Source organism: Chlamydotis macqueenii, chromosome 8 (genome assembly GCF_036417535.1).
Source record: "Chlamydotis macqueenii isolate bChlMac1 chromosome 8, bChlMac1.mat, whole genome shotgun sequence".
Classification (NCBI taxonomy): Eukaryota; Metazoa; Chordata; class Aves; order Otidiformes; family Otididae; genus Chlamydotis; species Chlamydotis macqueenii.
The window spans coordinates 26,589,358-26,616,935 of NC_141563.1; the positions used below are offsets into that span (position 1 = coordinate 26,589,358).

Below are 27,578 nucleotides of genomic sequence, written 5' to 3' on the forward strand. Positions count from 1 at the left end.
ACTCAGACTCACGAAAGAAATTGATTAGCTCTCTAATGTAGTAAGGGAGGTTTCCACAGTTCAATGCAGGAGACTTACAAATATGAGTTTTATTTTCAGCGACCTGGTGATACGATGCCAAGATTCACCAAGGCTCTACTCCACCCTAGCGTAAGTGGAGAGCAAGAAGTTTACCTCTTCTCACGGAGCAGAGATTGAACCCCTGCTTGTATTTGTGGCTTTTTCCTGTGTTTGTAGTTCATACAAAGTAGGGCCTGCACTTTGAAGTACCTGAGTCCCACTGACCTGACTGCAGTCACAATGTGTGAGTAATGTGATGGGTTGGGCAGTCTCTGATACATCCTGCAAGCTGCTAATAGAGCACTCCAGCACTGCACTGTAGTGGGGCAGAGTTGTTTTTCAAATAAGAGTATTTAAATAGATACCTCATTATATGGGAGAGTTTAATAGTTTGCAAAGTCTCTGCTCCATTAAGATCCTATCTTGCAGCCAGCCTGGCATATCTGCATGAATGTCAGTTTATACTATCTCAATCTAAATACACGCTCATTTAATTTCATTTAATTAAAACACAATAAAAGCTAGACAGATGTAATATAGTTAAAATAGCTACAGCACGATGTGAGCCCAATATTGCATGTGTAGAGTGTCCGACCTTCAACGAGTACATAATATATTACTATTCAGCTGTACTAAATATAGGTCATAAAGGTCAAAGCAGCTTTGGAGTCTGACTTAGAGAGGGGGTTGAGGGATGATTTCATTTCTTCAGGCTCCTAGTATAGAATAAATAGCTAGAGGTAAAGAAGGAGCATGTTTGGGAAAGGTGCTGTCTTCTCAGACTCATGGTTTTGTGGGCTGGCTGTGCTCTGGGGGCTTCAGGCAGGTCTTTGAATGTGCATGCAGTCAGATTATGTGCCCAGGGGCACTCCGAACATCAATTTCTAGAGGTCTGTTCATCTTCTGTCAAGGTACTAGAGAGACTGTGGTTTAAGAAAACCAAACCATCATCTTAGGCTCTTTTAACCTCAGAGGACTGGTGCTTTTGTCAGGAGCCAATGCACAGTTTATAAATCTGCCCTGTATCCTACCGTCCCTCATTTACTAATTACATCTATATGTGTATATATGCATTTTTCTCAATAAACCTTCTGACAGCATAACTCTTTACATTTGGTGGGGGGAGGGAAGCTTTTTTTCCCTCCTTTCTCCCTGATATGGAGATTGTTCCTCCCAAATTATGCGTAATACTTTCTAAAGTCCAGTTCTTGGGTAGTCTTGCTAGTACATGTTGGACTAATTGCTCTAGAGATGAGAACACAAACAAATGCAGGTTTTCATCTCCATTGTCACAGATCAAGGCAAAAGCAAGGTCTCTGACTCATGCTGGTTATAGCAAAATTCGCCCTTGCTCATCTTGCTAAGACTTCCCACCTCTTGTGGAGAGGCTGCTTTTCTGCAAATGCAGTGACTCAGGACAGCTCCCTGTTCTCCCTCAGGGTGTATAGCTTCGGTCATTGCCTTTCAGTCATTGACACAGGATCTGAGGCCAGCTCTGGACTGGGAAAATTCCCCAGCATGCTAACTCATTTAAAACCTGTTTGACAGAACTGATTTTAAAACTGTCCAGACAGTACTACAGACACTGTAGTATTGTAGATGGTGGTACATGAGAGTTCTGGCAGCAAGGGTCAGTGCTACTCCTCTAACTGTATTTTAAAATTAGTTGCTGATGGGACAGAAACTCTCTCAATATAAATCAGATTGTACTGATGGTTCACAATTCTTCTGTAAAGGTTCTTGGATCATAAGCTGCTGAAGACTTCAAAGCAACTCGGATGGTATTCATACTCAAAGCTCTTGAAAGCTTCCAGTGAATTTCCTAGTTGAAGAATTGCTTTTCCACCTTCGTCTTCAGAAAACTTATGAATAGAATGTCAAATTAGAATAAATAACTATTCCGAATGTTAGCATACAGATATCTTTGCCATGTAAGGAAACTCCAGAAATTCAGGGAGCATTGTCATCTTTCATCTAGTAAAGAACTTGATCTCACAACAAGTATTATTCTGTTTTACTCACCATCAATTAACTGAGTTATGGAACCATGCCCTAGACCCTAATGTGGCTTTCAGGCAGTTAACTGCAAGCAAAGTTATCGAAGAGGGCTCTGCAGGTGACTTCAGTGACTCTCTGGAAAAGTGTAGGTGCCTCTAGCAAAGAAGCAGTGGGAGCTGGCTCACCAGATCATCTTGCTGCATTTATGCTTTTAGAGTTACCAGCAAGCGTTTTCATTTTAGTCTTGATCCTATAGGTAGCAGCACTACTTACGTGGAAACAGAAGGAATACCCAACATACACAGAGCAAACTTGCAAAAAGAGATGGTGCCTGTCCCAATGAAATAGCAGTGGCAGCCATATCTTGCTTCACTGGTAATAGCCAGCAGTCAGTACCCAGCAGAAGACATTCAGCTCCTGGCAAGAAACAGCTGTGAGTCCAGACATCAGATGAGCACTGACTTGAGACAAGACATGTAAGGAAGGCCAAAAGAATGGGAACTGGAGAGTAGGTAGGTCCCTTCCAACCCTAACCATTCTATGACTCTATGATTATCCAAAAGGATCAGGAAGCCCACATGTGGATGGATGCTCTCTCAGAAAGAACTGTCTGGATGAGGGCTGAAAAAATATCATGTCCAACTAGTTGACAGCTGAAGTTTTATGTCCTGGAAGAACCTAGACTGCGCATCTGGGTCTTGCTGTGTGAGGCACACACAGCAGTGATGGGATCCACACGAACTCCCTGTTGCGACTGGTGACAAATAGCCAGATTTTTCTGTAGTGCTTTCACTTCTGAAAATAGTTTTCCCTAAAACTGTGTTAGGAAGTAGCCGAAAGCACTGTCGGAGTTCTCTGGGATTCAGCGTTGCACTGCCCTAGTGCCCAGTTAAGCCAGCAAGAGCCTTGGTTTCTCTCTTTGATGTTGCTTTGGAGTGATTTTTGGTGGTTTAGGTTCCTACAGGGAAGTGGTCTGTTGGTAAGTCTGGAGTGAGTTTGTGTCAGCAGAGCGAAGTCCCTTCTCCAGGAGAGCCTCTTCTCCACACTGGGAAATACCAATGTAAATAATCCCAGGGGGTTTTCCAGTGTATCATCCTATGTTTTGCCTTGCTTTGGGTGCCTGGCTGTGTGCTTCCAGTACACAGGGGATGTCAGGGTCAGCATTCATTCCTGATCAAAGTGAATGTATGGGGTGTTATTCAGTGTCTGTTATCATGAAGGAGAAATAAACTCTCCTTTCTTATGAGTGTTTCAAATCTTTCAAACACAAGGCATTGGGTTTGAAGTTTGATCTTGGAGTGCCCTTTGCATAAAGCGGCCACAAGTTGGCCTCAGTAACCATACAGGTGATGGCACCTCCATCACTTGATGGACTCTTTTACATTGGCACTCTGTGGCCTATGTGCTGTGATTTGGTTCCTTTGAGGGACATCCTGAAAGGACAACAGCCAGAGATGCATTGTCCTGTGATGCAAAGGGTGAATGGAAACTTTTATTCCTTCCGGATGAGGAAATTTGGGGTCCAACAGAAAAGCCTTGTACACTCTCTGTAATGGTGTCCTCTGAATGAAGAGTAAATGTCTTAACTTTGCAAAGGTGAGAGAGACCCAGAACAAACACTGCACTAAATACGGCGTGCCTCTGCACAGCTCCCACAGGAGTTGCCTTACATTTGGAGGCCAGGAGGACTGGGATTTAATGCAGGAGAAAATGAGCTGGTCACACTTACGTTTTAGGGAACCTGCTTCAAGTACGCAGTTGCTCCTAGAGCTCTGTGTAGACAATTGCATATTAGAGAAAGGGTTTAGCCTCTACAGGGAGCAGATTTAAAGATTTGCTGCAAATCTTTTCAGTTCTAGGGCAGAACAAGAAACCCTATTTCAGCCATATGAGAGAGGAGGAAGTCCTGTTTTCTGCCCCTTGGGCTTGTGCTCAAAGTCATTGCACTGCTCCCGTGGGAGGTGACACACTGTAGTGATGCTTTTCTTAACTCTGAGAATTGTGGAAGGAGATAGGGGGAGGGGAGGGGAACAGGAGAGGGGAGGCCCTAGGCCAAACAGAACAAAAATATCACTTGGCAAACTTTCCAAACAGGCAATGAGAAATAACCCTGTTTTCCATCGCTGTGCTATTTCATGCGAGTATCTCTGGATGTTACTGTTCTGTCAAGGGTAGCAGTCGTTACTAAGATAGATAAATAAGCAGCAGATTTATTATTGCAAGAGAGAGATTGCCCACAACTTCAGTCATGGCGAGATCTTTCCTGATGCTTCAGTCATCTGTGGATATGTCGGAAGATAGAACCAGACTGAAAAGTAAAAATGAGGTAATGTCATCTTGGCAGAGGAGAGCGCTAAAATGAGTGGCTTGAATTGCTGCTCCTGCTTAGAGAAAAAACTCTGCCTAAAGGAAGGGTAGTTAGGAAAGAAAAATAATAAGTATAAATATTGTAATTACTTTTTAAGAGGCAAGTTAAACATGCTTAAAATATGCGGTCTTTATATTTACAGAAATTCTTTTCTGTCTTTCTTTCCCATTGGGTGATCGTTGTTGTGGATAATGGAATGAGCTGTAAATCTGAGATACACGACACTCTTGTATGCATACTGGTATTTATTAATCAATACACTGAACATGATTTGACACACTGTGTCCTGTTTAACCCTGTTTTTCTGTCTGTTTAAACTCCTCAGTTTTCTTTGGTAAGTGCTTGGTATTCAGATCCTACAAATCTGCATAAAACCAACACATACCATGAACTGCCTACAGATCTGATCTGCATGAATCTCTCCCTTATACTAACAGCCTTCATATGTGCAAAATAAGACCAAGGGGACAAAAGTGGGGATTAGAAGGGTTCCCTGCCAATTTGCCAAGCTGGAGCATCTCCCCTTCAATCACGCTTTGTTATTGATTGTACGCTGAACTCAAGACACTGACCAGTGGATTCTCCACTTGCTAAACACATTGACTTCATAAACCAAACCTTTATAGATCGTTGCAACAGGACAACTTAACCTCACTCCCAGAGAAGCCCTCCTTATAAGATACTCTTCATTATCGCATGTAAAATTATCTCCAGTGCCTTATAAAGAGGGTAGGGATTCCTTTCTCCAGCTAACGTCCAAATTAGGCAGGAACAACAGAGGTCTGGCTAGCGTGCCATTGTTATATTACCAGAAACTACTTTGTTTCTAAATACTTCTGTATGTAAAGTTAATTCTGCATGACACCAATTTCTTTGCCAGAGGGAACCTGATGCAAGGGTTATGTGAATGCAGAGAATGGCTCAAAACTGATTTGTTACACTCTCCCCTTAGTTTAATTTCTTTAAGCGACCAGATTTTGTCCCACTGGTCATTCTAACCTGAAAGCAAAATTGCACCTAGCGCCCGCAACCATGAGCTTTCCACCCCTCCTGCCCAGCACACTCACGATCACACAGCCCCCAGGACACTCCCTCCTTGTTCTGAATGGGGAACGAAGGGGCACTGCACCATCTTCCCAACGTGTCCTCCATCTCGACTGCTTGAACAGTGGTGGTGTGGGTGAATGCAAGCGGTCAGGCCAGCCAGCAATGCCACCTTGGCGGTTTAGTCGGGCCCCCGTTCGTGAGGGAGGTGGCTTTAATGGCAGGATGCAGGGCTGGATGCTGCACTCCTGCAAGCGATGAGCTTTACTAACCTCCTGAGAGTATCACTCTGACTTTTATTGCACATCAGTTTCTTTTTGTTTATTCCTGTTGCGCTAATACAAATTCTAGCTTTAAAAAAAACTTTCTGCTTTTTAGTTACAATTTTCTTCCTTTCCTCTTTGTACTAATGCTTCTCTCTAATCTTATTTGCATTCAAATTACCTCACCAGGTGGTACACCGATCAGAGGTAAGAATGCTGAAATGTGCCTCCAGTTGTCATGTCACTCCATCTCCTGTCTGCCTCGTCCCTTCTCCTCCAGTGTTTCTCATCTCCAGCTTTTACTCTCAGCCCTAACTCTGCCAGCGCTCTCGCTCATCTGCACTCTCCCACTAGTGTGTTTATTTTGGTTGGTTTTTAGCGTGATTTCTTGTAGACTCATCCATTGCGATTTTGCACTGTTGAAAGGGGGTTATTCAACGGAAAGTTTGCAAACTGGAAAATGGTCCCTGGCCTCTGCCATGGGAGGGTTGATGTCTCCTGCAACTCCTACAAGTCTCTGAACTTCTCGCGCAGTTGTGACCTCTCAGGTTTTGTTTCTAGGGGGTTTTAGATGGATTGCTTTGGTGTAAGTGTAAGGAGGTAACATTTTCACAAGAGAACAGTCACATTCTCTGCTGCTGCTGTCAGGCATGAAACTCTAATCAGGAGATAAATTCCTGAAAGTTTGAGCACATCTGGCTCTGAGATAAGGAGCACCTTTGTTTGCACTCCTCTTGTTTGCCCTTCAGGTGTGCTAACCCTCTAATGTGGCGGTGGAATGGAGAACCACTGCCACACACCGCCCCTTCTGAGCTGGACATACCAATGTTGCTTTGCAGCACAAAGATTTGTTTTAAGTGGGTGAATCAGAAGCACATCTGGCTGCTTTAAGCCTTCATTAATTAAACCCACCCCTGGTTTGACAGCCCAGTGTGCACAGTCCCTGCTAGTTTTCACAGCCTGTATGCACCAGTGATGACTTTCCAATTGGAGTGTTGTCTTTTCCAGCCTAAACACTCAAAGCTGTCCCTTTAGATTAAGTATAGTATGTTAATCGGTGTTACATTCTAAGGCCCTTCTGAATTCTCTTGTGATTTTGGTTACCCCTGTTGACTGACCCCTGGATTTCTCGATAGATTGACTACCACCTACAAATCAGCACAACCTCATTCATTCGGTTTTCCCTCTTCTCCCCTTTCCTCCCCCTTTTCCTTGAATCACTGCTGGAAGTTAATAATCTGATTCTTTGGAACTGGTTCTGTTGCTGGGGGTTAATGTTTTCAGCTCCCATTAACTGATTTTAGAGCGGATGTGAATAGCCGTTTGATGCGTATTTGCATTAAGTTGCCTCTCTGGCAAATCTGGGTCAGGAAAAAGGACTACAAACCTTATTTTGATATGAATGGGCTTATATATCTGTCATTCCCCACTTTGGAATGCTGGAGATTGACAGCTGTGATGTTACAAGCTCCTTAAACTATTTCTTCGTCTCCTATTTCTACTGCAAATCCTAAAATGAAATGACAGATTGAATGCTAAGTAGCCGAGTACTCTGAGCTCCCAGCCGTGCGCACCGAGCGCGCAGCCATCCCGGGGCCTCCCGACGCGCTCGCTGCGTGCCCGCCCTTTCTGATGACATTAGTGACTCAGCACCAGAACCGCATGGATGCTCCATACGTCCCGCGTGGGAACTGAACACATCTCTGTGAAAAGAACTATCCATCTCATGAAACATAAGTTCCCCGCACCCCCATCCCCCTTCCCACCCCAGTTTGAGTCCTGATGAGGTATTTTGAGAATGTTCTTGACATTATTTAAAATATATGTGTCCTGTTTGAATGTCAAAGATGACATTTCTGTGAGAGCAAACAGAAGCCACGTGCTGCTCTCTGGCTTTTCCCAGAGGATTTCTGTCAGCCTAATGCCTTTTATTTAAAAGAGAGGTCATTGAATTTCTAAAGATAACGACAGATTAGATGAAAGTGCTTTTATGATGGTGAGGTTGTGTCCATGTAGAAGTGACTGTTCTGCCATGTTCTATACCCAGCTGCACTCTTGTTCCTCATTAAGGTAAGTTTGATGCTTTGGAATCCATTAATTTGGTCTGAAAGGAAGGGTGAACTAATGACTCTTAACGAACTCTTTTGGTAATAGTGTTTGGGGGTGGAAGGGGAGGTTTTGGGTTGATTTAATTGCTGCTGTGACCGTTGCTAGGAATTGTGTGTCTGGAGTATTTGGGAGGTTCGACTGGTACGCAAGGCCTTTGTGCTGGAGCAGCAGAGAACTCATGCAGCAGGGAGTAGCGTGTGGTTAGCGGGAGGACAACCTGAGAAATTCTACCATGCACCCCTCCAAACAGGAGGAGATTTTTCTCTCTAAACACCTTGTTCGACCTTACTCCCATATATTTGGTCCTTTTCTGTCCAAGACATCTCTGGCTTCCCAGAAGTGGGAATTGCTCCCATCTAGAACTCAGAATCTCGGTTTTGTAGCTTCACTCTTTACCCGTCCGGGACTGCCCCAGATAGTGATTTAATCTTGAAATCCCTATTTGTTCATCAGAAAGACTTGGAGCTCGCAGATGCCCATCAGATTAGGCAATAGCTGGCTTCTTAAGGGGACCCACAGATAGTAACAGCAAGTCCATGTTTAAGCAAGTTCTGCCTCATTCTTATTTTCCAAGTAGAATATAAGGTGTTCATTTCCAGCATTTCTCTGGAATTGAACTCACTCAACCTTTTGTGAAACCTAGCTGCATTTTCCTGCCCTAGGCTGTGAGAGAGAGCAGAGCACTGTTCTGTTTCTGGTGGGGGCTGGACTGAACAGTCATTAGATCAGATGCACATGAGGAGGTAAAGAAATACCATCATCTTCAACATTTTCCCTCTCCAGTCAGATTTATTTGTTACTTTTCTGTCACCACAGGAAATATCTGAGGTTCCTGTACATAAGAGTGTTTCTTCCCTGCAGACGTCAGCGTAGCAGAGGTCTGTCTGAATTAACTTTAGATCAGCTCACTTGGGTGTCAGAAGCTGTCTGTCTGAGAAGCCAGGTAAACACCCGCACCGACTTCTGTATAGCTGCAGCTGAACCTTTTCCAGTCCCAAGCGAACTGGTTTAAATATAGCTCCAGTATTTCGATGCTATCCTGAGAGCTGGAGCGTAAAGCTATCTGAAGAGATTAGAGGAGGCTAAAAGAATTTTGCTGTCTCTTTTTGAGCATGTGTTTGTACATTTGATTGCACTTTGTATGTGATAGGATTTTTTCCCTGTTTCTTCAGCTTTTTCAGTCACCAAAAAAAAATCAAAAGGAAAACAATTTTAAAATGAGAACATATGCTTGCAGGAGTAGACAGTGTCGGGGGGAGGTTGGGTGCCTGGAAATGCTTGTAATGCTGTGTTTCTTACTGTCAGGATTCAGATTGACTCATGTCCCTTCAGAAGCACACAGAGGCGTTGCTGTGCATTTGACAGTGCTGTAGGTTTGTTTCTGATGCGGAGTCCCCTGAGAGTTGCTGTACCCGCTGGTGGGAGATCAGAGCATCCCAAAACTCTGCTGTCTAAGGGGAGACCTCGTGCTGCCGAGCACTTTGAGTCTCCTCTCCTCCTTCTCTACCTGAGTCCGGCTTGGTGGCAGCAGTTGGGTGCTATCAGCTGCCCATGATGCACAGGAGAGTGATTTCTCGGCAGCGCTGCCATCCAGAACAGGCCCCCTGCATGTCAGTCACCGGCCTCTCAGGCATAATGACCATAACGAACACTAAGAATGAAAATATATTTGTAGTTATCTTGTTTTGCGTAATTGGCGGGGCTGATGGCTGGTGGAGGCTAGGTGCAATCCTGGGTAACAGCTGGGAGGTGCTGCTGTTAGAAATTACAAAAAATAGTGAACATGGGAAATGCTTATTTTCATACTAGTGATGCTTGCATGATTTTGGCGTCTTTCATTTTTTTTTCACAGCTCACACAGCAAGTGTTGGTTATCTCGGGCAGCAGCCAGGGTGTCAAAGTCCAACTCCCTCATTGTCAGGGCTTTGCAGTGTCTCTTTCTCCACCATATTCACATTTATGGGTCCTTGTTTGGTCTGGGCTTGCCTCTGGCCCTTCTCCACGGCTCCCTGAATTTTATTAGGAGGATTCCCCTTCCCTTGGAAGGAATTTTTAACGGAAGGGGAACTGAGACCCACACCTGAGCCCTGAGTGAATGGGTCGCTATGAATACTGTTTCAGGAAAAGTCAGGTGGTGTTTCCATGGAGGAAGCCAGCGGAAGGCAAGGGGAAAGAGAAGGGAGGGGTTTGGGGTGGCCATGTGCTCTAGTGTGCAGGGTGGTCAACATGTACCTCTCCCCTGAGAGGAAGGGCCGTGGTCAGGTAGCTGGGTTCGTTAACGTCTGCATTGCAAGTCCTTTCCTTAGATGAGTGCTGTGACTTTTGCCTGGTTCCTCTGACTCTTGGGTACTTATGGGAGTATTTCCATGTCTAATTTTATAACCATGGCAAAAGCTCAACCCCTCCACTCTGAGCCAGGGGTGCTGAAGCTGTGAAAGCCCTGACAGAGAAACAGAGCGGCTCCCGCTGCTGGGGATGGAGCTCCAATCTGAATAGACACAGAAGAGCATTGCCCCAAGAGCTGCTGTGTGTAGCTCCATGCAGTGCTCTCTAGGAGAAGAGAGCACAAGCACCCAATGAGCTACAGAGCAGAGTTTCAAAGAGATAGATTTGTACGGCAGCTCCAGGCTTTTTACGTTTGGTTTGTCACCTAGAGGAGAGAGTGACAAGCCCTCCATGGCACAGCAGAACCTGGTGCCCTTATCAGGATCTGCCTTCCCCATGCTCTCTCTGTGCAGTGCACTTTTTAAATGCCTCTTTTAACCACTGTCACTGCAACTAATGATTCTGCCTGAGCACGAGTATATTTGAATAGATAAGTATCTTGGAGAGCTGCTAACAGGGCTGCTGTCTGTGCCCGAGTTTAAAGAGCAAAAGAAAAAGCTAGGAGAGGAGGGAAAGGACTGGCGAGGAGATGCTAGCACGGAGTAAAGGACCTGTAAGTGACGCTTGTCAGTCAGCAGGTCTGGCTCCTGCCCTCAGACCCAGAAGCCTCTGCCTTGTCACCATTCTCCCTGGCACTGGAGAGCAGCCAGGGGTTCTTCTCAGGAGCTGTCAGCTCTCTGAAGAGCCGAGATGTGTTGCTGGGAACAGATCTGAGCCACAAGTGAGCTCGACATGACTTCACAGCATGGCGAGGAATGGCTGCCCTGAACCTGCTGCGGTTCAGGGTGCTTAGGAGGCAGTGGAGGTTGAGTGGTGCTCAGCAGAGAGAGGTTTTGCTCTGATGCGCGTGTACCTCCACAGAGCTCCGCAAACTCCCAGACAAGCTGTTTGCTGCTCCTCTCTGTACACATACAGACAGGATGATGGTAGGTGGTCCTCATGCATCCACTGAAGCTGTGCTATCTGATTGCACATCAGGACTCAGCCATGCAAATGGGAACAAAACAGCTGGCACAGGAGCACTGGAGGAGTCCGGATGAAAAGTCTGCAGTACCATCCTGTGTGAACAAGACCTTACTCAGCAATTTGTGCAACGTAAATCCCAAAGTAATGAACAAAACTAAATCAGCCTTCCTAGCCCTGGTTTGCAGAGGCGCAGAAGATTATAAGATGAGATGTTGACAGGGCTAGGAATAGAAATCAGTTTCTTTGCACTTGTCAAAGCAAAGGAATTCACTGTGCTTTTGGGGGTTGTTGGATGCAGCTTCTATGAACTTCAAGAAAAGGAGCTACCCAGGACTCAGTTCTTCCTTTCCTGTAGGTCATGTCCTGTCCAGCCTAGACTTGAACCCTCAGAGAGATGTAGCTATTGCCTTTCTCTGAGGTGACTGAACTAGGGCCTGGAGCGTTGTACACTTAGGAAGTTTTTTCCAAGGCTCAGATGTGTTTATGTCTCCAGCTTTCTGATCCCAGCAACGTCTGAGCTTCTTAACTTTATTCATAAATCTCTGCACCCTGGCATACCCTACACTTTCCTGTATCCATCACTTAGTTGTAAGTTGTCTTTCAAGAAATCCCCTATAGTCCCGCCGATTGCCGTCAGTTTACACTGATCCCTCCACTTTCTGCTAGCTGTCAGCTGTACTGCAGGATCTGTATGTTTGTCTAATGGTGATTTATTGTGGTAACTATTTTCTTTCTGCTTCAGTTGAGAGGTTAGTGTTACCCTCCTTCTACTTTCTGGGTTCTCTCTTTCTCTTGACGCACCACAGTTTGAATAGCTGTGCCAGCCCATACAAACCCAGAATCCCTTGCCCAGTGTCCCTAAGCAGTTTGTAGGCAGTTGCTGACACATGTTTCATGTTTATAGTATGATTCTAGAAATTGGTCTGCATTGGCTGCAGGACTGACAGGCAATAACAGCATGTAATCTGGAACTCCCCTCTGCCTTGATTTTCTTTGTTGTCTTATGTTTTCTTCTCTCTCCAGCACTGATGTTGAGGTCCCTAGAGATAAAAAATAGTTTGACTAACCAACGTTTGAGAGGCGTGATGATCACAAGTATAAAGGGTATAAATACCGGTGATATGTATAAAATGGCTTAAAGAGGCATATAAAAAGGTTCATGGCAGAATTATCTACGGATCTTACTTTTTTTCTACTCAGACACTGCTGCCTGTCACCTGAAGCTGGCTCTGCTTTCAGCCCATCCAGCTGATGAGGGCTACAGGCTAAATCAGAGATAGGATCTTCCTCCGGATGATGACATCCACTCTTGGTTTTTTTAGGGTTTTTTTTTCAAATTTTAGTATGTTTTGCAGCAAGCAGCTTTTCCCAGCCAAGCCTGATGCAAGCACTCAGAATGAACTCTGCTGCACATGCATGCCCACAGAGTAATGAGCAGAAATTAAGAAAGGGATAATAGATGGTGAGTTCCAGGCAAATCTTCCTGACACACAGCATAACCAGGCTGTGGCATCAATTCCTTGAGGAAGTGGTGAAGGACCTGTCACTCAGCACATTTAAAATGGCATTGGACAGAACACAAGTACATTTACAACAGGGAGTAATCCTGCCCTGGCCCCTGGGGATGCACAAGATAACCTAATAGGTCTTTTCCATTTCTAGATTCTCTGATTCTTTGTGTCTTGTCAGTGCTGGAAAGCTTCGTCCTGCTCTGCTGCCTGTCATGCTGCTGTCTGCTTGGAGATGTTTTTCCCGGACAACGTGTAGAAATTCAGCGTTCTCCCTGAATTAAGCAGCGGTGCTCTGTGGGCTTTGGCCTGTGGGTGTCTAGAGAGCCCTGTGGCTGGGGAAAGCTGGCAGGTCCTTTTGTTAGTAGGTAGAAGGACTTCTGCAAACCAGCTTTCTCTGTCTAGCTGAAGCCTCATTTCCAGCACTAATGCAACAATAGGGAGGGCTCTGTACATCATTCTTGTTATATGGCAGAACCCAGGGAAGTTCATTTTTCCCCATGACTTATAGACTTATGCTACAGTCTCAATTTATCCTTCTAAATAATGTAGGTGGCAGTGGTTGATTCACATTAGTTTTTCTTCTGTTCTGATGATATGAAAAACTGAGTTTGACCTCTGCAGCTTAAACCAGCTAGAAGGGAGAAGGCAATTTCACCAGCTATTCTCAGTGCCAGTCTCAGTGGTCATTTTGAACCGTGGCAGGCAGAAATGAGTTCAAATCCTTACAAGCAAAGGGGTTAATATTTTCTTTTAGTTCAGTATATGGTTTGCGAGCAGAGTTTACTTCTTATAGGCAATCCTAACCAGCAGAATTTGAGCACTTGAAGGCACTTAAAAATTATTCCCACATTGCCTGGGGGAAGCAGGCTGAGCACCAGCCGCTTCAGTGACTAGCCAACAGCCGTTCATTCCTGCAGTGCCAGCTTACTGTCATATGCGTCCTGCTTCTTTCTTTCTCTGCCTCTCCATCTTTTATTCTGCATATGGGACCCAGTTTTATAGTCATCTGTGCTAGGCAAGGAGATGGATGAAAGACTAGCCTCCCAGGCCGAGCGGTGCTGGACACCAGTGGAATAGGCTGAGCAGATGAGAGAAAACCACCGCTCACTTCCACATCATGGGTGCTCTACAGGTCGCCCATGTGAATTGTTACTCTGTGTGCTCTGACAATTATTGCAGTTATTTAGATGTGCCCCTCATGCGTCTGGCGCTTCTGGGATGGGATCGCATCGTGTCCCAAGGAACTTGCAGTCTGGGCTCAGCAACTGTTGCAAACCCAAAGCTGGAGGAGCAGGCACTGCTGGGGCAAAGGGAGGGTGACTTTCACGTGAGCGCCGTGCAGCAAAGTGGGGGGATCGCGTTGGTGTGTATCTTTGCTGTCGCAGACTGTTTCTTATCTTTTTATGTTGTGTATAATGAATTCTGAAAAAAAACAAGGAGATCACTGACATGGAGAAAGCTGATGAAAGGCGAAGTGTTTTCTCAAAAAGGGGTGTCTATTGGAAGGAGGGGTGGTGAGTGGCAGAGAGGGGACTCTGCCAGTTTCTGCAGGAAGGTTGCAATTTGTTGAGCATTTGGTAGGCTTTCTGTGCATCAGATAAGAAACAAACAGCTACAGTTAATGTGCTTTGTGCTTGGCTGTTTTGATTAAAAGCTTATTAAAGGTCCTTTTATTAGACAAGAGTCCCGTACAAAGCTGTAATTAATATGTGTGTATGTGTATGGTTTTCTCCTTTATTAAAGCAATTAAAAGAACTGGTTGGGGCGGTTGGAAATACGTCAGTAACTGGTTCCCTGTACATTAAAAAAAAATCAATAATCAATTTCACAAGCTTCTAACAGCAAACTGGGTACCTTTGGTTGCATGCTGGTACCCTGCTGGTCAAGGGAACATCGTGATCTATTTATCCGGGAAGATACTCGAAACGCGTGGGGTATGGCCTTCCTTTTCTGAGACTGGCTGTTCCATTACCAGATTTGCCGTAACCTGAATTGTCTGTGTCATCTTGTTTGTGTGCAGGAGCTCTGCAAATAGAGAACAGTGAGGAGTCAGACCAAGGCAAATATGAATGTGTTGCAACCAACAGCGCAGGAACTCGCTACTCTGCCCCGGCTAACCTTTACGTTCGAGGTAAGAGCATCTTCCACCCAAGCAGGTCACTCTCCTCCTGCCCAAAAGACTCCATGGCTTTCCGTGGAGGAGTACGTTCCCTGCGTTAGTGCCCTGATTATACTTTCTGGATTGTGTGATGTGGCCTTTTGCTCAAAAAACAGCAAATTAAGTTCAAGGATATCTTTGACCCAGGTTTGGTTTGACTCACATTTCTGGAAATCTATTTTTGCTGTTATGTAAAATGCTGAAATATGGGAAGAATTGGAATTCCTTTCTCCCTTGAACTCCTTAACTTTGTGTCATAGCTATTTTAATTGGGATCGAGGAGTGCTTAATCCTCTTAGTATAAACTAACCTTTGGTGGAGCAGTGTAAACTGGTCATGCTCTAATGAGCCAGAGGTGCTCAGCTATAAATGAGCTGATATTTAGGCCTCTGCTTTGGAATGTGTATCTTTAAAAACTGAACAGCTTTTTGGAGTTGTCCTAACCCATCTTATATGCATCAGTGACTGAGCCTCTGAATATTAGTGGCTCACACTGGGAACCTGCTGGAAATTAGCCGCAATTCATGTAAAGTGATTTTTCTAATGGTTTTGCTGTGTTGCTGATTTAAAACTGTTTTCAACATATCAGAATTAACTAGGTTTTACATTAGGACAGTCTTCTACCAGTTTTCTTCCTCTACATTAAAGGCATTTCACTTAGCTTGAAGAGAAGCAAGGGCTACATTCCCTGTACGCTTTCTGTTAATTTCAGCAAGAAAAAATTGTCCTGCTTCATTTGAAACTCTATAACCAGAGCCACAGGTCAGGAACCCCTGGGAAATGTAGTTATAGATTTTCCAAGAAGAGAAAGAAGATTCTTGTGCTGGTGCAACCCATTGTTTGTTAGGAAGTTAGAACCAGATTTTATTTCCACATAGCAAATCAACTGTCTGATAATAAAATCTCATCTTCATTTCTCCCTTCCTCTGTTTTGAGGAAAGAAAATACAATCTTAAAGCTGTATATGCACTGGTTAGTATGGAAAGAGGACATGAGAACGATTAAGTGTTCACATGCTGTGTGTTTGCCTCTAGGGGTGGCTTCTGGCACTGTTTGCTTATTCTGGGGGACTGCTTTTTTGTTTTGCAGCGTAATTTGGATTATAAGAGTCTTTGGAAGACTGAAGTATCCAATTAAGCGTATTCAGAAGATGAAACTGTATCTATTCAGTGGAATCACTCATTTCACTCTTACAATGTAATTGTGGATGATTTTAAGCTCCCTATGTTCTTGCAAGTTCACTTTTCAGGCAAGCTGTACTAAAACTCATCCCACTTTGTCACTTAGCACTCTGAGGGAAAGGATCCTGGTTACCAGGTTGGCTGTTGTTGCATATGTTTGTGTGGACACTCAGACGTTTTGCTGCAGTATTTGCGATGCTTTTGATTCCTGTGACATGCTCAGACTCTCAGTGTTCTGTTTTCTATAGCGATCTGGCTGAAAAAAGGCACAGGAGCTTCAAGAGGTAGAAAAACCGACTCTTAACAACTTTCTGATTTCTTACTAATGAACACTCTTTATTTAGCAAGTGAATCCTGTAGGACTGAGGAGTGTACTGAACTTTACACTTGGTTTGCTGCTCAGCAAGGTTCATCTCTCCTGTTTGAGCTAGGCGTGAGTCGTGGATGGTCTGCAGGTGTGAGAGGATCCTGATGTTCACTGAAGAAAGCATGTTCTTAGATGTTCTTTGTTGTTAACTGTCATTTTCTTACACATAAATCTCTGGAACAAGCCTTTTTATTGCACATAATCTTTACAATGTCAGTCTCCAACCTGTGTGATCCTGATAAAGCCCTCCTGTATATTTAAGGCAGGACACCCCATAAATTATTATCAGATGAAATTCACTGTGTGTACTAGGTCCTGGATGGTATTTGTGCTTACAGGTTCTGATAGCAAATGTTCTACCAAAAAAAAAGTCATACTGTTACTATATTAGTTAATGACTTCAAAAACTTAGTCAAACCAAGAAGAATATCATATTTCTTTAACAAGCAAGGAAAAGAATGAAAATACCTTACTTTCTCAGACCTGGGATGCAGAATAAAAGAATTCCCGTTTTTTCTTCTTGTGGTAGTCCTATAGCTTTGTCATTAGACAGATTAGTGACTTCCAGTAGGGTCTTCAGAAAGTGCCTGCATCTTTACTAAAGAAGACTTTAATTAATGCTAAATTACCGTGGAAATTAAGTGTATCGGCTGCACCGCCACTGCATGGTGATTTCATAATGACTGACCTCTTTGCCGTGAATACCCAAGAAGCTGGCCACTTTCTCGGAAAGCATGGCTGGGTACTGAGCAGCAGCACTAATTTCCACCCTGTGCAGTTCTCAGGACTGCTTGTGACTGTTCTCACTTACAGCCTGTTAGTTTTTTAGTAGTTCAAATGTTTGTCTCTTGACTCTTGAGGTTTATGTTTTTTATCATGTCCTCCCCTTTCCTAGCCTCCCAGGTAATCCTTTGTGAGTGTGCTGAGTTAGAAAGCACAGGCTCATTAGCATCTTTATCATATTTTTCATGCTAACAAAGGAAGATACTGGGTGCTGGGAGGAGTATCCAGGCGCTGCTCAGGGCTTCCTGTATCAATGAAAGAACAGGAGGAGGAAGGAGCAGGCTACGTCAATGTCTTGTCTCTGTGAATCCTTTAGAGCCAGCACTTCTGCACAGATGGACTTCATTAAAAGTTAAAACATTTCCACACCAGGGATTTGTAAAGGAAAATGGATGCATTTTCCTTGAAGCTATTGTTTTCATCTTACTAAGTGTGCTGGAAAGCAACCCTCATAAGCCTTCTGCTTCTGAACTGACAGGTCTATCTGTCTGCTGCTGCAGAGCCAGGATGGGGCTGACGACCAGCACTGGGAGCTGACTGCCTCCCACTGCTGCTCTTCAGCCCTCCCTGCATGGAGAGTTGCAGAAAATGTCCAGACCATCAGAGGGACAAGAACACAGTGAAAGCAAGAGCGGGGAGCACGCTGGGGCAAGGTGGCTATCTTGGGCATCGAGACTTCGAAGAGGACACAGTGGCATATTCCTCTCCTGCCCTTTCAGCACGAGCATGCTTGCCAGTGCTGGTCTGGATGTTGTCGTTAGCATCGTGAAGGAACACTCAGCCATTTGTGGCCCGTGGTTACATGTACCACAGTGCGTTGTAACAATGATTAGATTGGGGACCTGATGGTGCTGCAGGGAGAAGGGAAGGGAATAGAAATGTATGGAAGATGTAATTCCTCTAATCCAGAGAGCTTACTGTCTAATTTAGCAGCAAAAATCCAAGAAGTTGATTCAAGGCATACAAGAAATTGATTTAAGAGTAGAAGGCAGATTGTGGAAAAAAAGTTTCAAAAAAAAAAAGGTGATGTCATTTCGTCATGCTCACTGGGAGTACAGTATGATTGCACTGATTCACCTATGCTATTGCTTTTTTTATGAACACATTTCACTCTTCATTTGCCTGCAGCTTCAGGGACATCTGCACAAAGAGGAGCATTTTCAGCCAAAAGTCTTGTCCTGTGAAATGCTTGTGAAGACGTTGGCCTGTGTGGTGCTCCCCTGAATAGAGGCACTGTTATTTGACTCTTTCCCTGTATTAAAGGTTTTTTTTCTGCCCTTCTCTTTCTCTACACGTGGCATTATTTTTTTCCTACTTCAGTGGAGCAGATGGGCAGGAAGACTGCGTAAGAATATCCTTATTAATACACTGTGGAGTTCACTAGGTGTGTTCCCCAGTGCTGCCTACAGCAGTGAGCAATACAGATGCTATTAGAATAGTACTTACTGAAGCACTGGCTGTATACTTCCTGTCAAATGAGAAATCTACTGCCCAGTTTTCACTTCTTAAGTGCTGCTTTTCAGGCCTTGAAGGCACGGTCCGGTGGGGCAAGTGCAGCAAGTTCCCTGGCCCAAAATGCTACACATACTGTACAGAAGCAGCTGCACAGCTGCATTTATAAAAAGACCATTTAAAACTCAATTGTCTCCTCTGTCCCCAAATCGCAAGCTAGTAAATCAGACTGCAGTAAATAGAAATGGTATTACTGAAAAAAATCTGTGCTTTCTTGATCTGCTTCTTGAAGGTCAGGGCAGTGCTCTGTTTGACAGCAGGGAAATTTGCTTGGAGTCTGAAGTTTTATTTGCCAAGTTTCACTAAGGAGCCATCGCCCAAAATGAAATTAGGATTGTGGCTCTGTCCCTAGCAGCGATTCTCTGGCCTCCGCAGGGTTTTACACTTCGGGACTTGGCAGTAGCTTAGGCTCAGGCACGGAGGGAGCTCACCAAAGTGGCTATTTGCAGCTATATGGTGCTTACTGCAGTGGGGACCTTGTGTAAACAATAATAATTCTGAATGACTGACATGGGCCTGGAGCAACAAGACTTGAAGCCTTTAAAAAGGACATTTTCTGCTTATGTAATATTAAAACAGTTAAAATAGCAACAGATTTCAAAGCTTGAGGGTATTGCCAGGAAAAGAGCTGAAAGTGAGGACAGTGGTCAAGCAGTCAACAACCAAAACTGAGGATGTCTGAAGAATGGCTAAATAAGGGGGAATACGTTTGTTTACAACTCAGCTATATGCACACTTCTGGCGATGTGCTTCATTAAGCCTGCCTCTTGTCAGGGTTGATGCGGGGGATATTACTTGACCAGAGCGGGGCACTGCCAGTGCCTGACAGCAATCACAGACGAGCAGAGACTGGAGAGACTTAGAAGGGAGATGCCTGGATGACAGGAAACATGAATGGGCAGGTGAATCAGACTGGATGACCCACCCTGCTGCTTTGGACAGATGTCTGCCCTGGACCATCAGAAGAAGCCAAAACAGACTGTGATAGAGGCCACAGAATAACCACCCGTCAGCAGTTGGTACGTGGCAGAGGAGGCCTGCGGGTCTGAAGGGCCATGATCTCCCTGTGTACGCTCTGTGCAGTCCTGACCTCAAGATAGTACTGCAGTAGAGCAATGCGACAGAGCAGTGACCCTTTGATGAAGAAAGTGCACTCCTTTTTATGGGATTTCAGTATTTTTAACTTCATTTTCTCTGCCCCCAGGTGCTGCTCCGTGCTGAAGCTACAGCTATAGCCAAAGTCAAGGCAGCTGTAGTTCGGGCAGACGCACCTTGGCTAGTTGTGAGTGGGCTCAGAGGGAGCGCAGCCAGCAGCGTGGCCAGAGCTGCACAGCGCTCAGCACCAGCCGCACATTTCTGCTCAGTCAGCACTGAGGCTCGTGCTGCTGCTACTGAGTGCATCCTCGTGCTGGAGCTGGCTTCAGAGCCACAGAGGCACATAGAAGCTGCTGCCAAGTTTTCTCTTCCCCGTATATTACTATGAATATTTTTGTCATGTTTTCTCCTGGGGTGAAGTGTGTTCACCATTAGTGTTTCTATGAGCATTTTGCTATGCCATAATGATTATAATGATCATGGTTTAATAAATAATTGTTCTTTGTCCTTCTGCTAGCACATTTCATCTAAAGATTTCGATGTGCTTTACAGAATTCAACTAAATAAGCTTAACAGTTTTATTCCTTGCAAAGTCCCTTGACTGTTAAAAGTGCAATGCGAGGCTCAAGACTGATTATTTGTAAAATGACCTTTATGAAAAATAGAAGAAGAGTGGCTGGTGGCTCAGTGCATGATAATGCAACACAGAAATGGACTTGGAAACCTATTTCCCCCCTCCTCCCCACATGACCTGCATAGACATCTGTGGAACAATTAGGCCTGCGTATCTGTGCCGACTAAATGTCCGTTCCCTCCCCTTCCATATCCACTTGCACAAAGGGTTAGAAAATCCATCTCTGGTGCTCTGAGATTTTCTGCTCTTAATTGAATTCATGCATGCATGTGTGTGCACTATGAATGGAAAAGGATGGTTGGGTGCCCTGAGCATCCTGCCTGTCTCTCTAGGACGGAATATACTCATCACTGTGGCATGAGAACATTGTTCATTGCGTATAATGGGAGGTTGTCTTTTTCTCATGTAATCTGGCGTAAAAAAGACAATCTGTCCTTTTGTTCCTCTATACCTCTAAAAGCTGTAAAGGATGAAATTTGATTTATGTGGAGTCCTTCAGACACAAGATGTGCTTTTGGAGATAAGCAGGAACAGGTTCGTCCCCCTCTGGGCTTTTGTTAACCTCTGTGTCTCTTGGATTCCAAAGTGTCTGGGTTTGCTGTTATATTAATGCCTTGCATAACACCAGAGGGTGTTGCGTACAGGACAGATGCTGGCAGTTCCCAGCAGAATTGCAGAGCGAATTGGGATAATGAACTTTCTTATTGCTTTCAGGAAAGTATTAGCTTCCCACTCTGAAAAGCTTTAGAAATGTGTTCCTTTGTTTGAGCTAGTGATCTAAACCCTCAGATCGGTGCATTCGTATCCTGGCCACAGCCCCAGCCTTGTTTCAGGGAGCTTATGCCCGAGAATACGCAAAAGCAGAGCCTCCCATAAATGCAGACTCCTTTTTTTCTGCAACAAGATGCTGTGGTTAGAATATTGCTGCTGCTGCGTAAGACAAGCATGTCTGTGGCAGGGTAAAAGCCAAATTCAGTCAGCATGGGAATTTCTGCCTACAGAGCGCTGGAGCCGTCTGACAATCAGGACTGGCAGACGCATCTCTGATATGGCCTCGCTCTTTGCTTCTTTGCTGTTTCAACTTGGATCTCAAAAGGAGCCCTGTTTTTACCTTCTGGAGTTTGCTATCCTCTGGTGACATTTCTGCTGTGACTTGACTTGCTCTGTCTTGCATCTAGACTGGCATTTTTAAGTTAGCTACCAGGCAGCTCAGGTTCGTAAGAACACAGTAGGGAGCCTGGTGAGCTGTGGTGCTCTGCACAGGGGATACTCAGGGTAACCCCGGCCTTAAATCTTCTGTCCCTATGTGGGGGGCAGATGTTATTTGCTGTCACTGCTCAGAGTAATTTGTTTTGTAAAAAAGCAGAAAACCTGTTGGTAAAACATGCTGCTTAGCTTAGGAGCGATGTGGGTAGAGAACTGGAGATAAGGGAGAATGTGAATGGGATCTATGAGGAGGTGAAACTTTTAATTTACAATTTATCAGGTTTATCTCAGATAAAGCAGCAGCTGTTTAAGCATTAAGAAAAGGGAAAGGAGAGAGAACTTTCTGCCCAGGTGTTCCCTCTTGCCTTACAGCTGTTCCATAATAGCCTACTATTACTTTTTATTCCACATAAGGCACCAATATAATAAGAGATTAAGAGATAATCCAGCAATTAGTGACAAATAGCAGGCCCCAAACTTGTTCCTGTTTGACAGACCAGAAAGTAATCTGTTTGAATTAGCTTGTTTCACATGTGTCTCCTCACCTTTCCAGCTCTAATCTGAAGTGTCAACACGTGGGGAAAGCCACTGCCGGAGCCTACTCCTGTCCGTGCACACTGATGCAGCGCAATCCCTGCTGGCCTCCCCAAAACAAAGCTTCTGGCCATTCTCCAGCTTCAGAGGCACCCCTCTCCCTTCCCGTGGGCAGGCCACACGGCACCACAAGTCCCCTTGGTGTGGCTGGGGTCTGTCAGCCCTTCCCAAGGACAGGGGGCGGCTCTGTAGCTGCTGCACTTCTGCAGCAGGGGACAAGCATTCCCGTAGCTGTTTCATCCTCATCCCCCAAGTCTTACACCCTTCACCAGCCTCTTGCCGTTCAGTCTCACAGTCTCAGTGGGTGCAGCAGATTGGTCTCTGTTTGCAGCAGTTGGAGTGTGTGTTGCCCTTTTGAGATGTTTGTGCTGCTTTCCAGAAATGCAGGCGTTCGCGGGTGCACCTGCTTTGCTGGAAGCATTGTCCTTCCCCAGACAAGGGCAGGAAACAGATCCTCCCTGTTGGGAAGAGCTGAGCAGAAGGCCGAAGCCCCTTGCTGTCTGCTGAGACCGTGCAGATGCGATTCACTCCATTAGATTAGGAAATAAAGTAGTGGCTTGGGAGCAGCAATAAAGAGGTTCCCTCCCATTGCGGGGTCTCACAGGATTAAATGAGCCTTATGTTAATGTTTTGTGGACCAGGAGGTAAATCCTCTGTCTGAAGTAGACCAGCGGAGACCTGGGCCTTCAGCTAGGACTGTTTGTTTTGAGGATGTCTGAGTCGGGGTCCTCACTGCATGTGGCCCTTGCTTACAGGCCAGTTAAGCTCCGAGTCAGCTGGTTCTGGTCCCCTGGTATCAGTTCAACTGCAGAAATGTAAACAACTATTTTGCTGTTCTCCTGCAGGCTCCATTACACATCGTAGGCCACTGTTGTAGCTGTTATTGGCAGTTTGTTGCCTGATCTGTACCGTGTCAGTGTTGGTTAAAATCCTGTCCTGGAAATGGCTGACTGTAGTATTGCACTGTATAATGCCACATGCTGTTCTCTAATTTGCAGTGTTTCTGCTGGAAAGCAAGTTCCTCCCCCCACCTTCTCCTTCCCCCATCAAAAATGTGACTCATAAGCAGTCTTTGGCTATCAAATCCATTTCTGTATTCTCTCAGCAACGGTTCGATTACAGCTGATACGCCACAGATCTGTAGCTGGAGTGAGGTCACTCCTGCGAGAGAAATAAGATCTCCTTTGTCTATAAGGAAAATGCGACTAACCTTCTACTGTCTCTCCTGCAGGAATAAAAACTGGGACCTGCTCAATTCTCTCTGGGTGTTTTTGTCCTTCTGATTTCTTGTCCATCTCTCACTCGCAGCACAGTGTACCAATAAGGCTCTCCCGAAACTGAGCCCAGCTGAGACTGCACATGCCTGTCACTTGCTTAATACCTCTCTGCTGCATTTAGCTCTCTGTTTGGAGAGGGGGAGCAGCTCCTCATGGTTGAAGATTTTCCATTCACCACTTGGAACTTTTCTTTCATACTTGATAAAATTTGGATCTACGTGTATGCTCTTCCCAGTGTGTGGTCAATGGGTTTAAAGTACTTTTGCCATCATCTTTATAGCTGGAGTGGGTGCATGGGAGCACATCAGTCTGTGCGATGGCTGGAGTCCTTTGCTCTGTGTGTGTGCGTGAGAGTTTTGCACATGTAAACGTGTCTGTGCTTCCAGCGTCTGGTCCAGCGCAGGGTTTCCCCCGAAGAACCCTCCATGTGAGTGTGTGTGGGACATGTGGTCCTCTCCACCCTGCCTCCACGAGTGGTGAGCAGGTCAAGGAGGCGGAGGGGCCAGCCCTGCTCCGAGCCAGCGCGGTGCGAGTGTGGCACCGTCTTATCGGTGACATGGAGTGGTGTGTGTGCACGGTGGGAAGTCATGGCTGACCTCTGTAGTCTTGTCTTGTCGTTTCAGTGGTGTGCGGACAGATGAAGCTTGGCCTGTTTTTACTCTCTGTGTTTTTCCTTGTCTTTTTTTATTCCCTCCTCATCTTCATCGCACTCTGCCATCAAACAAAACAAACTTTCATCTCTCAGATCAGCGAGAAGGTTGGTCCTTTTCACTTCTTATCCATCTACAGTACGCCACGTCAGATGGGACTTTACCAGTAGGGAGAGGAGAGCCATCCCCAAAAGGGGAGGGGGCCCTACGGACTCTGACTCCCTTCCAGGCACAGCCACAGTGTGCCTGATGAAATTTGCTTACTGTTTGCTGTGACTCTGGTGATGGCATTGATACTTTGCTTGCATGCCTTTGTTGCTTGAGATTTAAAATGCACAGAATATATATTTTGCATGCACATGCCAGCCAGGGCGGTTTTGTTCAGAGGTAGGGTGGGAAGAAGTGCATGTTACTGTCTGTGGGGTCCTTCTGTAACCCGTTACCTGTGCCAGGTGCCAGTCTAATAACTCTGAACTGCTGCTGCTTTCTGGCCGGAGATCAAGAGCAGTCTTTGGAAGCAGAGATCAGAATGATCTCCAGTCTCCTCACGAGCTGCTAGGGAGAGTGGGTTCCTCAGTTTCTCCTGTAGCTTTGAAAGTTTTAACCTTCTCTAAAGGCGAAAAGTTACTTTTGATCTCAGCTGGAGGAGAACCCAGCGTGTTGCCCTCCCTTGCCCCATGGCAGCAGGGGTGCTGGCTGAGAGATGCAAGGCCCTTGTGTTGAGGCAGCTTCCCGCTCCTTGGCAGTCCCCACTCTGGGGGTGACCAATTCTCCCTGCTCGGACAAGGGCCCTTTGCATGAGCAGCTCTGCCTCTCCTTTCTTGCCCGGGGCTGGGTATTTATCTTGCTGGCAGGAGAGCAGGGGGCTCTGGCAGTGGCCCCGTCCTTACCGAGGACTGCTCAGGGAGGCCCGTGGCAACGTGCGCAGGAGCTCGTAGCCACTCAGCAAAACCTGATTTGTGCTTTGTCTTTCTCTGTCTTGCTGCCCTCAGAGAGACAGAGGTGGGTGAATAAAGGACAATAGTGAAAGGTGACTCCAGGTTTTAAATTAAATCTAGCTCCAGACCTAGCTTGAAGCACTCATGATTTCACGCTGGGGAAAGCTGGTGGTTTTGGCAGAAGCCCTGACTAGTTTCCAGAGATGACTCCTTCACTGAACAGGTACCATGCGGATCCATCCCTCCACACGCACTGGAGGCAAGGGATGCTCACAGCAACTCTCCAGCCCGGCACTGCTCCCGGGTGGCACAGGGAAGAGACCTTGCCTCCTCTCACACATCATGCCATCAGGCAGCTGCATGAGTTGATCTTATAATCATCACTGGAACAAGTTTTAACAAGTTGTCATAGCAGTTGTTCCAGTACACTGACTTCGCTCCCGTTTCTCTCCCTGGAACATGCTCTCATTTAGATTGTACTGAGGCATGGGGCCCTTGTTTACCCTCTAAAAATAGATTTCGTAGAGGTTAAAATTACCTGAGCCCAAGACAATGATGAAAAATGAGAACAAGGAAGAAAGGAGAAGAAATTAAAGCCAAGGCCCAAAGCCTCCCAGATTTCAGTGACTTTGGAGCACCGCTGTGATGGCTCAGGCACCTCTGGAGAATAAACCTTTGACAGGGCACTTAAACGTTTTAGCCGCATGGTTTAGCTGAGGGGAGGCAGCTGAGAATGGTTATAAGCCAGCAGGAGCAGATAATTTCTCATTCTTTGTGTCGACCCCTCCTTCCCACCCCACCAAAAATACCCACGTACACAAATATTTAATGTGAAGCCAGAAATTAGTTTCTAAATATTCCATTGGGATTTGCCGTGCTTATAATTTGTTTGGCACTGATAATTACATCTTACATTTTTCCAGCTTTACTTAAAAGTGTGTACTGCTCACCCATGCATTTAATTATTGCTCTGTGACTGCTACAAGGTTATTTATTAACGAGTTATTTTATCTTGATACAGTGGATCTTTTCTCTTATTTCCCCTCCTTAATGTTGTGTTATTTTCATCAGAGAAATTTCGGAGAGTGAATGCAAATTGCATAGCTCCACAATCTTGCTCTCTCTTACTTTGCTATTAGTATGTCAGTATGCTGAATGCTGATGTGTCTCCAGTGCTGCACCACTGTAATGATATATCCTCTTTTATATGTGGTTGTCAGCGCAAATAATTAGACTTAAAAGTTATAGCTGAAATATAATCCAAAAATGGCAAGGCCCTGTTTTGGAAATTGTCTATAAAATGTCAGCACTCAAGGATGCATTGGGAGCATAAATAGTACAGCATTGTTTGAGCACAAGATTAGACTGTAAATGCATTTTTTCTGGTTCCAATTTTTCCTCTCCTGCTGTTGATTCTGTCAATAGATTGTGAGACTCCAGCAACTGCCTTTCCATTTGAAGTCCTTCCTTAAAATGATAGCACTAGGGAGAGAAGAAAGGTGTCTGCAGATGAGTAAACCATGCAGACTGATGATCATGTTTGAGGATATCTCCTAAATTCCCTCCTTCCTGACTCTTAGGAGATGGTTCCTTAGGAAGGCAGGAGTTTTGGGCAGGGTAGCAGTGTGGTGAGGGCACGAGCACACCCTGTGCACCAAGAATCCTCTGGCTTGCCTGGCTGGAGTAAAGAAATTGGGCAGTGTCCCCTCCTCAAAGATACGCCCCCACATCACTCTCTACTACTCATCCCAGTCGGGAGGTTAGAGCAGAGCCCTCCAAATTTGCCTTTGATGTGCTGAGGGCCAGGGAGGAGCAGCACAGTCCAGGCAGTGCTGGTCTTCCTTCAGAGCAGACAGGACTTCAGACTGCTGCTCTTTTGTGTGGATGAAGAGCAGAGGGACGAGGGTGTCAGGACAGTGGTGCAGGACCAGAGCTGCTGGGATTGTCCCAGAGAGGAGCGGAGAAGTATGCAGAGCATGGGCACAGCTCTTCATCGCCGTGGGGCAGTGCCCAGCGAGCCTGCAATGGTGCCAGGAGCAGGGAAGATGAAGCCTGGAGTTAGACAGGTGTCAGGTAGGCATGGTGGGAGCAAGAGCAGGCAGGTAGAGGTCCCTGCATCACTGCAAGCTGGAGGGAGGGGTGTTAGCATTGTCATTTGCTCAGCTGTGCTGTGGCCAAGACAGCCAGCAGGGAAAAGCAATTTGGTTTTCCTTTCCCTAGCAGCACCACAGTTTTGGAAGCATGGGCAGTCCTCCTGGCACCGTTGTGTCTCCAGCAGAGCCTTGCTGTATGCCAGCAGTGTCTCAGCATGCCAGAGGGGGGCTAACAGTGCCGGCCTGGGAGCCCTGAGCACTCCTGCCCAGAGCTCAGAGCCTACAACTCTTGCAGACAGCAGCAGGGAGGGGGGGTCCCTGGTTCTCCAAGGGGGTAACATCACCCTCAGAGGGAACCTGAGACATTAGGAAACAGCCACTCCTGT

The 27,578-nt window shown here is 45.6% G+C and overlaps 1 protein-coding gene across 8 annotated transcripts in view; it reads left to right on the forward strand.

Moving 5' to 3' along the window:
• PTPRF (protein tyrosine phosphatase receptor type F) overlaps window positions 1-27,578 on the forward strand; it is a 386,594-nt gene that overhangs the window by 278,783 nt on the left and 80,233 nt on the right. For 6 of the 8 annotated variants that reach the window (XM_086752933.1, XM_086752932.1, XM_086752934.1 and 3 more), the window contains exon 7: window positions 14,725-14,835. In XM_086752933.1, the coding sequence (XP_086609059.1) occupies window positions 14,725-14,835 (111 nt within the window). Of the gene's footprint in view, window positions 1-5,922; window positions 5,941-14,724; window positions 14,836-27,578 lie in introns of all 8 variants that reach the window. The other 2 variants (XM_086752931.1, XM_086752935.1) reach the window with 1 other exon arrangement.